Source organism: Alexandromys fortis, unplaced genomic scaffold (genome assembly GCF_014885135.2).
Source record: "Alexandromys fortis isolate MF-2015 unplaced genomic scaffold, M_Fortis_MF-2015_v1.1 scaffold_27, whole genome shotgun sequence".
Classification (NCBI taxonomy): Eukaryota; Metazoa; Chordata; class Mammalia; order Rodentia; family Cricetidae; genus Alexandromys; species Alexandromys fortis.
Window position 1 is genome coordinate 328388 of NW_026067952.1, and position 13387 is coordinate 341774.

The window sequence follows — 13387 nt, forward strand, 5'->3', positions numbered from 1 at the left end:
CGACAGGCTCCCCCAAAAGCCCTATTCGTTTGGTGTGTGCCTTTTTCCTACTTGTAACGAGTTGGGGACGGGAAGTTGCTGAGTAGAGGTGATCTTACAATGGTGGGGAGATAAGGTGAGCGGTCTGTTCAAGGGGCAGCCAGGCACTAGTGACAGAGGACGAAAGCAGAGGTCAGGAGCACCTTCTTGTAACATGGTAAGTAGAGCCTATCCCATGTCTCCAGGCTCTCCTGCACTTTATGCTAGAAAACTGAAGATAGATTATTCTTTCCAGCCAGGTTTACCCAGAGGAAGAATTTAGGAATACTGTGAGAACCTGGATAGAAACCAGGTCCTTCCTAGGAGGGTTCTACCCAAGTCCAACCAGGATGATTGGTTCCGGAGAACAAATCAAACCAATATACATATGTGTACAAAATCCAGCTGCCTTAGCAGGGATTAAAGGCATGCAGGACTAACAAATTCTTTATTCTGGACAAAGCATTTAGAAATGAGGTGTCAGAACTGAGGAGGGGTATTCACAGCTAGATCAGAAAAGTGGAAATGAGGCCTCAGCCCACAGGGGACCCAGCAGGGGCTAACATCAGGTGCCATTTCAATGCCAAATTCATGAACAGAATTAGGCAGGAATCACTAATAAGACACACATCTGGTCTGCAGTGAAAACATTTATTTTAGGTCAACATTTAGACAGGTCACCATGCGGAACCACCACAGCTTTCAGCTTGGCCCCTGGAGGCACACCAAAGTCAGGTAGCCTGGGCCGACAGCAGCTTGTGCTCTGCTCTATCCAGACTTCAGTAAATGGGTAAAACTGGTACAGGCTTTCCATGCACTTACATTCAGCTCTTAAAAAAATTGTCTTTAAATTAAAATTTCTTCCTCCAACTTAGCATGAGACACTTCCCTAGAAAACTATCTCCCAGCAGCACAGCCTATGGGGCACTGGACACAGAAAGCCCCTTCCCAGGCTGTCCTCTGCGTGCACCTTGATTACTGATCTCAACAGGTACTCATAAATTGGTTTTAGTGTTTCAAGAGAGGAAAGCTTCTAGTTAGGTCCTAGACCTCATATATTCGATGATCAGGTGAGCTTGGCATGGTCCCGAGGGATATATTTGGTATGGTCACCCTTGTGACCAACATACACAGCTGAAGCCAAATGCTGGCCAGGGCCTATGCAGTGCAGTGCATTCAAGTACATGTACCTGTATGTACATAGTAAGTTTAGGGTTTCCTTTGGTGTTTTGCCAAGAGACCCTACCCCTGCCCAACACTTTAAGAAACCACAGGCTGTTTTGGAGCCGACTTTTATTGTACTTGTTGCTTTGCCACCAAACAGCAGCATGACAGGCCTGCTGCATGATATATACATATACACATATGTACACACACCAACACACACCACAGCCCACACTCACAGCATGTGACAACACATACTGTGCTTGTGAGGATAGTAAAGATGTAGCTTTTGCTATTTCTGTAGGAGGAAACTGAACCAAAATAAAAAGAACAGGCCAGTGCTGGGACACATGGGTTCACAGCTCAAAACCCTGGGAAAAGAATGAGATCAGACATGTTTTACACTGTTCACAGCTATCCTTCAATAAAAGGTGCACAGAAAGCCAAGGAAGATGGTCATGGCCCACCAGTTCTCCGTACCACAGCACCTAGACTCTCCAGGGAAAGCTTGAATGATGGAGACTATCAGCTGCAACAACGGCAGCTTCTTTGCACAAGATTTACCTGGAATAAAAGTCATGGGTCAGCAGGACAAGGGGCACTGGGATTAGTAAAACCTGGCACCTGAACATCTGAGAAGAGACTTGGCTTTATGATTCGGGAACAAACCCAGTAACCAACAATTTTGGGAAAGTTTCCTGCTAACCACATTAAGCACTGATTTCTTTTCCTAACAGGTCCCCCATTGGGTGCTGGCTGTGTTAACTGAACATCAGAAGACTAGGAAAGGTTATAAACATTGCACAGAATTATCTAAAGTAATTTAAAAACACAGTCAAAAGGAAGACAAGGAAAGACATCATTGGGCACAAACAGAAATCTACTCTAGCCTGGTGAGATGGGTCCCCGGGGTCTGGTTCTTCAGGGGCATCCACTGCACTGGATGAACTTCTCTACATTTGATAGTATTTGGTCAGGAAGAGTCAGGCTGATCCTAAGACTCACCAGTTATGCTTAGGTCAGGGCAAATGAAATCAAGGAGACTTTAGATCAACTCAGCAAAACCCTGCAAGGGAGTCTGCGTTCAGGGATAGGTCAGGGAGTTCAGTGGCCTTGACAATCACTATTATCACCTTGAAACTGTTGCACATATTGATGGTTTTAAGTTCAACATGATTTACTTAGCTTTACAAATTCAAAAAGATACCAGGTTCGACCTCTGTGTTCTCACCCAACAGCACCTGGCTCACTGGGATGCAAGAGAAAGGGCCACAGAGCCACAGGCAGGAGGACGTGCTACCAGACTGCAGCTTTCTACTCATAACCTGGTTCCTGGCCATCATGATGAAAGGGCAACAACACTAGGGTGATGGGACCAGCACCCCAGATTGCCCAGTGGCCTCTTCTTCCTTTGTTCTAATAATAGACCCAGCAATGAATTTCTCGGTTTTTGTTTGGTTTTTTGGAGACAGGCTTTCTCTGTGTAACATTTCTGGCTGTCCTGAAATTCATTCTGTAGACCAGGCTGGCCTAGAACTCAGAGATCTGCTTGCCTCTGCTTCTGGAGTGCTGGGATTAAAGGTGCGCCACCACCGCCCCGCCAATTTCTCATTCTTCTACTAAATTTATTTGAGTAGGGGTCTTACCGTATAAAACCCAGACTGGCCTGCAACTCAAGGTCTTTCTACCTCAGCCTCCCTAGTGCTGGGATTACAGGCAAGTCCCACTACATGTAGCCATAGGTCTGATGTTTACAAATTATTTCTAACTCAGTATGATAATGAATATCCCTAAAATCCTATAAAGAATAAAACAAACTTACAAACCCATAGTAGGACTTTGAAGCCAGCTTCTGGCTCATGTAGTTTCCCTGTAGGGTCAGCTGGGAACCCTGGCATCAATGTCTCTCTCCCAGGACCTGGATAGGCACCCTCAATCACTGCCAAGTTTGCCCTCACAATGCTACCTCTTGCAACTTCCTGTCAACCTGATCTGATTCCTGAAGGTCCTGGTGAGCAGGGGCCAGGAGGTGGATGGTGGCTTTGGAAACACATGGTGGTTTGTCTGGGCCACAACATGAGCTTTCTCCTTCTTCCTCTGTACTGGAAATGCGGACAGTAGCAGCCAGCAGAAGGTTCTGGAGGAACCTGGCTCACTGAAGTCTGGCACAGCTAATCCAGCTAACTGTAAAAGGGGAGGGTGGTTCGAAATCCCTGGTAACCACATTTTCCAACTCTGCCCACCATGGTACCTGTGACCAAGACTGGAATACTGACTGGAGAGAAGTTCACAAAGTAATTCTGTGGCTTGCAGCTGGCATCCCAGGTCCAGTAACTGTCACCAAAGCTTCCCTAAAAGTCAACCCTTCCGAGTCAGGGGCACCAGGAACCCAACACTCCAGCACTGCCGGAGGCCTTGATGACGACAGGTGGAAGCGAAGGCAAGTGGGATGGATGGAGCTCTGGCAAGCACAGGGAAGAGGTTCTGATCCTGGGCACTCACTCTTTATAAGCAGCTACATGCCACCCACAACTGGACTCAAAGACTTTCTGACTATGGCTAAGTGGCAGGTGCTACCATTTGTGGTTCTTAAAGTCCCCCCAAAATATAAAAATTAACAAGGTTGGCTTGAAGGAATGTGGAAGATGACCCAGGAATGAGGAAAAGAGGCTGTGGCCCCGTCAATCCAGCTTTTGACCTGGAAAGGTGCAGAACAGAGACAAATGATTTCCCACACACCAGCAAGGGATCTGCCTCCAATGACAGGATTTCAGTCCACAAGGCCAGGAGACCCAAGACAGACACACTACAGCGTGTGAGCTCCCTTTCAGAAGGGCACACCTGCGCTCTCCACAGCAGGTCTAACAGGTGTGCTCTCCCTTTCAGAAGGGCATACCTGCGCTCTCCACAACGACTGGTGCTGGAGCTGCCGGGAGGATGGGGCCCAGCTCCCTCCTTCGCAGGTGAAATCAGAACCCTGTCTGCAGCCTTGAGGATGAGATCAGAGCCATGAACTAGACCATGTCACAGGACACAGAGGCCAACATGGAGATGTAGCTCCAGGTGCCTACCTGACTCCTGTAAGCACAAGGAGACAGCTGAACCTCACTGGACCCAGCTGAAAACCCAAGACAGCACTGCCATCCAGTTAATTCAGCCCAGCTGCAGCGCATCCACAACACAGACACTGAACATAACCCATACATGCTATTAAACAAAAGGATAAAACAGAAGAAGACCGTAGCTACACTGCTTTAAATACTGCATGCTACGCACTTCGTGTATCAAGGATTGACAGATGGGTGGGCTTAGAGGAGGTGGGAGGGGCCCTGACAAGCCACAGCAGGTCAGGTTGACGGCTGCCTCCCCATCTCAGTGACTACAGTTCATGATTCTAAGGTTGCAGTGGCCAGGTGCTGATTCGTCCTCTAATCACAGCCTCTCCTGAATTTAGTTGAACCCGTCGGTGTGGTAGCTGGGGTGGGAGTCAGCCGTCAGCTGGGTGGTCTCTGTGGCGGATGCTGGCTGTATGACAATCGGTGTGTCTGTAGCCTCTGAAAAGTAAGCAGGCAGCCTCATCGCACAAGGGCAGCAGCCGTATTGTGTGCCCACCGACATGGTCCTTGCATTACATCATTCGGCCACCTGGACAGACACTCGGGAGAGGCTACTTGCAGACCTCCACCCAACACACTTTCCTCAGGTCACACCAGCCCCCGGCCCTCCCCACCTGCCTGTCACCCTCCCCACCTTTGGTCCCTCAGATCTACGGCTACCACAGTTCACGGGCAGGAACAGCTCCCTGCACCTGCTTTACCTCAAGTGTCCACGTTCACACCTCAACAGTCCCAGATGCCACCACAAACACTCTCGGCACAGTGTCAGTGCCCTCCTGTTTGACAAGACAGTTGACACCGTTCAGGGCCAGTGCTGACTCCACCCCACACTCACAGGGTCCAGGGGTGGGCACTCACCCCTCTCATCAGACTGCAGCTGGGCCTCCAGGTCTTCAGGCGATACGTAGAACTCCGTCTCTTCACCCTCAGGTGCCTTGGGCTTGCATTTCCCACAGCAGCAGTTAAAGCAACAGCACAAACAGCAGCAGCAGTAGCAGCAGGTGAGGAGGCCACAGACAACAAACAGGGCCTGGGAAAGAGAAAACCAGCACTGTACAGCCTCAAAGGCCCAGAGGCCATAACACAAGAACCCCACAGAGAAAACAGGACAAGAACTGCAGAATAGACAGCTAATGCTAAGGTGTCTAGCTTTCAGGAGAAGGTGTAGACAGAGTAAACTTGCAGGGAGAAGGCAGGAAAAATAGAATAATAAGTAATTTGTAAAGAGGGGACTGAGCACAAGCTGCCATGAAGTTCTATTGAATTTGCCTGCCTTTCTGAACTCAAAAAGGTTTAATTTTCCCTTTTGTGTCTCCCCCCCCCTCTTTAATTCAGATGTTGGCCAGAACCTAAGTATGCTTTCTCTGGTATTTTGGGCTTTCTTACTCTTTCTCTGAAGTCTTACTCCCAACTTTCTGTAATGCAGTTTGTCTGCTGGTATGTAGCTGACTTCCATACCTCCTCAAATGGCATAGCTCGCTCCCTCTTAAATTCCCCTCTACAATGGATTTCTCTCTAAAACTATAAATATTGAAGACTAACCACTAAAGCCAAAATCAGGCTTCCTAAACCTAAGGGTTACGGCATAGTTCACTCTGACTTTGTACATGGCTGACAGTTGCACAGTACACGCAGGACAGCTCGACCAGAAACCGTGTCAAGAAAAAGGAGACACAGATCTTTCGGTGCCTGCAGTCCTACTAAGCACTAGAGTTTTCAATGCCTTCGGGGTAGCAGCTCACACTGACTGCCACCCCATCCTCACCTTGGCCCACCAGCTGGAGAGTACGAAGTAGGTGTTGACGTTCTCTTCCCCAAATTGCTCGGCCACATAGAGCCCCAGCGAGCCGTACTTGTCATATATGTTTCTTTTCGTGGCATCTGTCAGGATGGCGTGGGCGTTGTTAATCTCCTTAAACTTGTCTGCAGCCTCTGGGTTATCAGGGTTCTTGTCAGGGTGGTATTTCAGGGCCAGCTTCCTGTAACCAAAACCATTTCCTGGCTCTACCTTGGTCTCACATTCATCCATCAGAGTCCAGGGGAAGAGATGCTTACCCTTTAGCATTTCAATTTTCAGCTTTCCAGAGATCTGGCTCATTAGAGTGAAAAGAAGTCTCTGTAATTGCTTTGGGGTAAGCCTCCCCCCACTAGGATTCATGTACAAGGGTTCCTGAGGTACTAGGGTAGGGGCACAGCTTATAGGGAAATCCTACTGTTAACCCCTGGTGTCCCGACCAGCTAACTGCAGATCTGATTAACAGTGATGGCAGGAGTGTACACTGATGACATTCTAGTCCAACACAAGTAGACGACCACAGGAATACCTGAGGTGGAGAGTCCCCTGCCCCCTTCAGGTTTCCGTATAATATTGTACCTAAAAGCTACATTCTTCAAATCCAGTCAGTCACAACAGGATAGGAAAAAAAAGACCTTGCTGGGCGTAGTGGCCTTTAATCCCAGCACTCGGGAGGCAGAGGCAGGCGGACCTCTGGGAGTTCAGGCCAGCCTGTCTACAGGACAGGCTCCAAAGCTACAGAGGAACTCTGTCTCGTAAAACCAAAACCAAAACAAACAAAACAAAACAAAAACACCCCACAGATACCCTTTTTGCCTCTGCCTCCCAAGTGTTAGGATTAAACATTTTGATCCCAGCACTCGGGAGGCAGAGGCAGGCAGATATCCGAGTTCAAGGCTAGCCTGATCTAGCCAGGGCTACACAGAGAAACCTGTCTTGGGGGAAAGACGAAGAAAAAAAAAGTCTGTCAAGAAAAATGTATGTTATGGTTCTTGGGGAAAGTATACAAGAAAGCAGATGAAGATTTGTGTTTTTCCTTAAAACACAGCTGCTTACCGGTAGGACTTTTTAATGTCATCCGAGGTTGCATTCTTGTCTAGCCCAAGAACATGATATAATGATTCCCCGGAGGTAGAGAGTGAGCGCTGCCTCTGGTCAGCCATGTTAGATTAATCTACAAAAGAAGATAAAGGAAAATATGAAGAAAAATTGAAAACCGGTCAGCAAGATACTCAGTGGATAAAGGCACCGCTGTCATCCTGACAAAACTCATTTTGATTTTTTTTTTTACGTACATTGGTGTTGTTTTTGCATGTATGTCTGTGTGGAGTGTCGGAGCCCCTGGAACTGGAGTTACATTTGTGAGCTGCCATGTGGGTGCCGGGAATTGAACCAGGGTCCTCTGGAAGAGCAGTCAGTGCTCTTAACCTCTAAGCCATCTCAGAGCCACCTGACAAAACTCATATGGTAGAAGAGGAAAATAACTCCTAAGTTACCCTCTGACCTCCTAAGTGTGCTGTGGAATGTGTGTCCCTCTTCTACCTCACAAATAAATATGTGGGGTGAGTTTCTGAAAACTGAGTATGTGTTAAATATTATAATCCCAATCACTACAGCAAAATGCAAAAAGGGGCTGGGCTGATGCAGCTTAGCGGCAGATGACTTTCCTAGTAGGCATGCACACAAGGCACCAATCAAAATTGCAAGCACACCTACACCCACACACACAGAGCAAAGAGGTATATAGCTACAAAGGTTAAAGAAAAAAAGCAAAAAATTATGCTGGATGTGCTAGTACATGCCTGTGACCCCAGCTATTGGAAAGGCTGAGGCAAAAGGATCTAGTTTGAGGCCTATCCTTATGTTATTTTTTTAAAAGACCCCCATCTTTAAAAACCCACAACAAAACCTTAAAGAAATGGAAGGAACCAATATAATATGAACAAAAGACGGACAGAGGAGGAGTGGACTGGGAGGGGGATAGATGGGAGGTAGGGGAGGGAACAAGACAGAGAGGAGGAAGGGGAAACTGGTCAGTAGGTAAAATAAGTGAAAAATGTAAATTAAATAAAAATAAAAGTCAAAGCAGGGAGGATTGCTCATGATAAAAAAAAAAATGTTTAATGAGCTTTTCAGAAGCCCTTCAGCAGCTACTCAAAGCAAACCCTGGAACCCAGGCCTCTGTGGTGATAAAGAAACTGGGCCCTGAAATCCACCTTTAGAAGCTACTTGGACATTTTTGTTTTCACTAATTACTTCTTTTATTGACAAAACGACCCCTGTCCCCTTTATCTGTTCTCAGTTTCAGAAGTGTGCCCAGAGAATGGTTTGTTTTGTTTTTTTTTCTAGACACAGTTTCTCTGTTTAGCTTTAGAGTCTATCCTGGAAGTCTCTCTGAAGACCAGGCAGGCCTCAAACTCACAGAAATCCACCTGCCTCTCAAATCCCAGGATTAAAGCCGTGCGCCAACACCGCCTGGCTTTGAGATGTTTCTCTGTGTAGCCCTGACTGTCCTGGAACTCTGAGATCTGCCTGCCTTTGCCTCCCAGTACTGGGATGAAAGGCATGTACCACGCAGACAGGCAGTGGTGGTGCAGACCTTCAATCCCAGCACTTGGGAGGCAGAGGCAGGGAGATCTCAGCGAGTTCAAGGCCAGCCTGGTATACAGGACAGGACTGTCACACAGAGAAACCCTGTCTCAAAAAACAAAACAAGGTGCACATCACAGCCCAGTGGTTTTTGCCATGTAATAAATCAATAGTGTTTGCACATAAACATTTCCACCTATCGCCAGAACACTGGTTAAGAATCATCAACATCAGCCAGGTAGTGGTGGTTCCAGGACAGGCTCCAAAGCTACAGAGAAACCCTGTTTCGAAAAAAACCAAACAAACAATCATCTACATCCATGTTTCCTGAACTGCCATTCTTGAGATTCCAAATAAAATAGTCCTTCTTACTTTTGCAGTATTTGGGTTTAAACTAAATGACAAAGAAGAAAGAAAAAAAATCGAGAAATTTAAAGAGCCAAAAGTTGACTTTTTCTTTAATATTTGTGTGTGTGTGCCCACATTCATGAGACTCTGGATTCTTGATCCCCGGTTCCTGAAGCCAGTCTGAACAGGTAGAAGACCAACTTGTGATTTACTTACTCTCAGGCTTATGCAATGAAGTTCTGAAGCTTTCATTAAAAACTCAGGGGCTGGAGAGATGGCTCAGTGGTTAAGAGCATTGCCTGCTCTTCCAAAGGTCCTGAGTTCAATTCCCAGCAACCACATGGTGGCTCACAACCATCTGTAATGGGGTCTGGTGCCCTCTTCTGGCCAGCAGGCATACACACAGACAGAATATTGTATACATAATAAATAAATAAATATTTTTAAAAAAACTCAGATTAGAAAGAGACTGCACACTAGATAGAATATGAGATGGCTCTCAGGAAGGTGAATAAGGAAATACTCAAGAGACACAAGTATCTTGCTTGGAACCAATTAGAAGTTCACCCTATGCATTATAATATTTTTAATTATGTGCATCTATGTATAGATAAGTGCACCGAGTACAAGTAGGTGCCTGTGGACACTAGAGGCAGTGGATCCCTTAAAGCTGGAGTTACAGATGGTTGTTAGCCACCCAGCATGGCTGCTGGGAACTCAATTTCAACAAATGAACCTTTTTCTATCCCGGGAATCTTTATCCATCTTTTAATACCACCCTTATTTGTAACCTTCAAAGTATGTTTTTGGAGGCATTAGGAGGAAAAGAATATCAAGAGCACGCGAAAGAGTCATAGATACACCCACTCCCACTGTTAGAAACATCACAAAAGAGTCATAGGTACACCTGCTCCACTGTTAGGAACATCACAAAAGAGTCATAGATGCACCCACTCCACTGTTAGGAACAGCACAAAAATTCCAAGCTAGCAGCCATAACACACACACACACACAGGACCGGATGTGGACCCATGCAGGCCTGTGCTTGCCATTTCAGACTCTGGGAACCCATTTGAGCCCTATTTAGTTGATTCAGGGGGCCATGCTCTCCTGGCGTTCTCCATCCCCTCTGACTCCTACCCTGACCAACTTCCTGCCAAGAAATCAGAAAGGCGAATAAATGGAAAAACCAAATTGACTGCAATTAGCAAAGGGTGAGAAAAAAATATCTAAAGAGCTTTATGTGTTAATAAAATTTAATTTGTAATGAAAACCTTGTCAAAGGAATGAAATTATGTTATCATAACAGCTGAGTAATAACTATCAGGTAAATGCGCCACATTTTCTTTATCCATTCTTCACTTGAGGGACATCTAAGTTGTTTCCACTTTGTCTGTTATGAAACAAGCTGCTTTGAACAAAGCTGAGCCAGTGTCCTTGAGGTATGAAGGAGTGTCCTTTAGGTATATGTCCAGTAGTGAGATAGCTGGATCATGGTAGATCAAGTCCCAATTTTCTGAGAAACCATACAGATTTCTATCATGGCTGGACAAATCTGCACTTCTACCAGCAATGAAGGAGTGTTCCCCTTGCTCCATATCCAACAGCATGAAGTGTCACTTGTGTTTCTGATCTTGGCCATTCTGACAGATGTAAGATGGAGTCTCAGAATCACTGATTTGAATTCCCCCATGGCTAAGGATGTTTAACATTTCCGTAAGTGACTTTCGGCCATTTGAGATTCTTCTATTGAGAATTCTCTGTTTAGATCTATACTCCATATATNTTGTTTGGACTTAGAGGCCATATCAAATTACCCAGAGGCCTGTATTATAGCTGGCAGTTCCCAAACCCAAGATGAGGCTCTTTGAGATTCTGTATCCTTTGTTCTCCAACTGTAATCTGGCTATAAATGGGAATATATGTATATATATATATATATATATTTGTTTTTTCGAGACAGGGTTTCTCTGTGGCTTTGGAGCCTGTCCTGGAACTAGCTCTGTAGACCAGGCTGGTCTCGAACTCACAGAGATCTGCCTGCCTCTGCCTCCCAAGTGCTGGGATTAAAGGTGTGCGCCACCATCGCCCGGCCCACCCCATATTTTAAATAGGATTATTTGGTATTTTGATGTCTAATTTCTTGAGTTCTTTATATCTTTTAGATACCAGCCCCCCGTCAAATGTAGGGTTGGTGAAAATCTTTTTTTCATTCTGTAGGCTGCCATTTTGTCTCTCTGATAGTGCCCTTTGCCATAAAGAAGCTTTTTAGTTTCATGAGGTTCCATTTTGTAATGGGAGACTGTGTTTTGCTTCCTGGCTGCCCAGACCCAAATAATCACACAAAAACTATTAATTACAACACTATTTGGTCAATGGCTCAGACATGTTTCTAGTTAGCATTCACAACTTAATTAATTCATTTCTATTAATCTATGTATCAGCACAAGGCTGTGGCCTACTGGTAAGGTTCCAGTGTCTTTCTCCTTCAGCAACTACGTGGCATTTCTCTGACCCCACCTTCTTTCTCCCTGCATTGTTTTCCCACCTAGCTCTATCCTACTCTTCCAGAGAGCAAAGCAGCTTCTTTGTTAACCAATGGTAATAAAAACATATTCACATCATTCAGAGAGGAATCCCACATCACCATTTATTAATTGCTGTATAGCGTGGTCTTCTTGTGGGTCTCCTAACAGTAGAAGCAGAGTCTCTGACTCTGTTGCCTGCTTCTGGGACCCTTTCCTCCTACTGGAGGAGAAAGAGTGGATGGGTGATGGCAAGGGGGAGGTGGAGGAAGAGGGACTAGAGGAAAGGAGGAAGAGGAAGAACTGTCGGGATATAAAAACAAACAAACAACAAAATGATGAAATTGTAATTTAAATATTTTAATTAGTTTTACTTTCAATTCTAAAACTGAGCAACACTGTAAACTAAAAGTTGTAAAGATGGTGTAGTCCAAGCTAGCTTTGTGCTCAGACTCCTGCTTTAGCTTTTAAAGTATTGGGATTACAGGCATGTGCCAACTTGCCTATAAAACAATAGTTTTATAACAAAGGACCCAAAAGAAGCAGAAACAAAAGGATAGGAGCATAGAAAAATTAATTACTAGTAGATTTCGGATTGTTAAAATCACTTCTATAGTAAAGACTGTTATAGTCCAAGACTGGGTATCCTTCTTCGATATTTCTTCTTACCTTCCACTGTCCTGCACTCCTTTCTTCCTTGATGCTCTGAATTCCTGAGTCAAGGATGCTTAGCATATACAAAGTGCCTTGGTTTACCTCTGAGCCAAGCCAAAGTAGCCAGTCTTAGTGGGTATAATTAAAAATAGAACCAGGAAAAATAGCAATACACACCTACTAGAAAGGCTTAGCCAGTTTATTCACTGTGAAGTGAGAAGTGTGTCAGCACCAGAGAACATCACAGACACAAACTCCAGTCTTTAGACCTGCTGTGCCATATAACTCTCTACTAAGCCGTCTTGCTGGACCTATGTAGGAATACTATAAGACAACAATAAAAATATAGTCTAAAAATGTATGAGCCAGTAACAGTCAATTACTGCTATTATCAAGTATTATGTACTGTATACAATTACGTGTGTTCCATTTTCTTGTGAGAGATGTGCAGTAAGTTTATTTACACCAGCATCACCACACATTCAAGAAATGTGTTACACTGTGATGCTTCAATGGCACAAATTCTAAGTACAATATTTTACAGGACCAGCTAAACAGGTAGGACGTTTGTCCAATGCAAGCAGTATGAATTTCTTTACATGTTGTTGGAAATGTAAAATGTACAACCACTTTAGAACATAGATTGGCGGTATCTTAAAAAATTAAACATGGGGGCTTGCAAGATGGCTCAGTGGTTAAGAACACTGGTTGTTCTTCCAAAGGATCCGAGTTCAATTTCCAGCACCCACATGCAGCTCAAACTGTATCTCCAGTTCCAGGGGATCTGATACCTTCACAGCAACACATAAAGTTAAGTAAAATATTAAAAAAAAAATTAAACATGTGCCAGACATGGTAGTGCACACCCTTAATCACAGCACTTGGGAGGCAGAGGCAGGTGGATCTGTGAGTTTGCAGCCAGCCTGGTGTGTAGAGCAAGTTCCAGGACAGTCGGAGCTATACAGAGAAACCGTGTCTCAAACCATGTCCCCCAAAAGTTAAGCATGTACTTTCCATGATTCAGCAATTCTACTGCTACAAACACTGATCCCCAAGCACACTTAATATTTAAACCTTGGAAATAATATCAACAGTAAGCAGATAAACAAAATGGGTTTATATCTATAAAAAATGACTACTAATGCAATATGATCAATTTTTTTTTTTTTTTTTTTTT

At 44.9% G+C, this 13387-nt stretch overlaps 1 protein-coding gene across 5 annotated transcripts in view; it reads right to left on the minus strand.

The window, feature by feature from the left end:
• Positions 1 to 653: 653 nt before the first annotated feature.
• The window catches only part of Dnajc5 (DnaJ heat shock protein family (Hsp40) member C5), a 33698-nt gene continuing 20964 nt past the window's right edge, over positions 654 to 13387 (minus strand). For 4 of the 5 annotated variants that reach the window (XM_050151007.1, XM_050151006.1, XM_050151008.1 and 1 more), the window contains 4 exons: positions 7150 to 7267; positions 6064 to 6277; positions 5157 to 5328; positions 654 to 4736 (listed from right to left, as the gene is read on the minus strand). In XM_050151007.1, coding sequence (XP_050006964.1) covers positions 4633 to 4736; positions 5157 to 5328; positions 6064 to 6277; positions 7150 to 7256 — 597 coding nt within the window. In that variant the 5' untranslated portion in view covers positions 7257 to 7267 and the 3' untranslated portion in view covers positions 654 to 4632. Of the gene's footprint in view, positions 4737 to 4999; positions 5075 to 5156; positions 5329 to 6063; positions 6278 to 7149; positions 7268 to 13387 lie in introns of all 5 variants that reach the window. The other variant, XR_007593384.1, reaches the window with a different exon arrangement.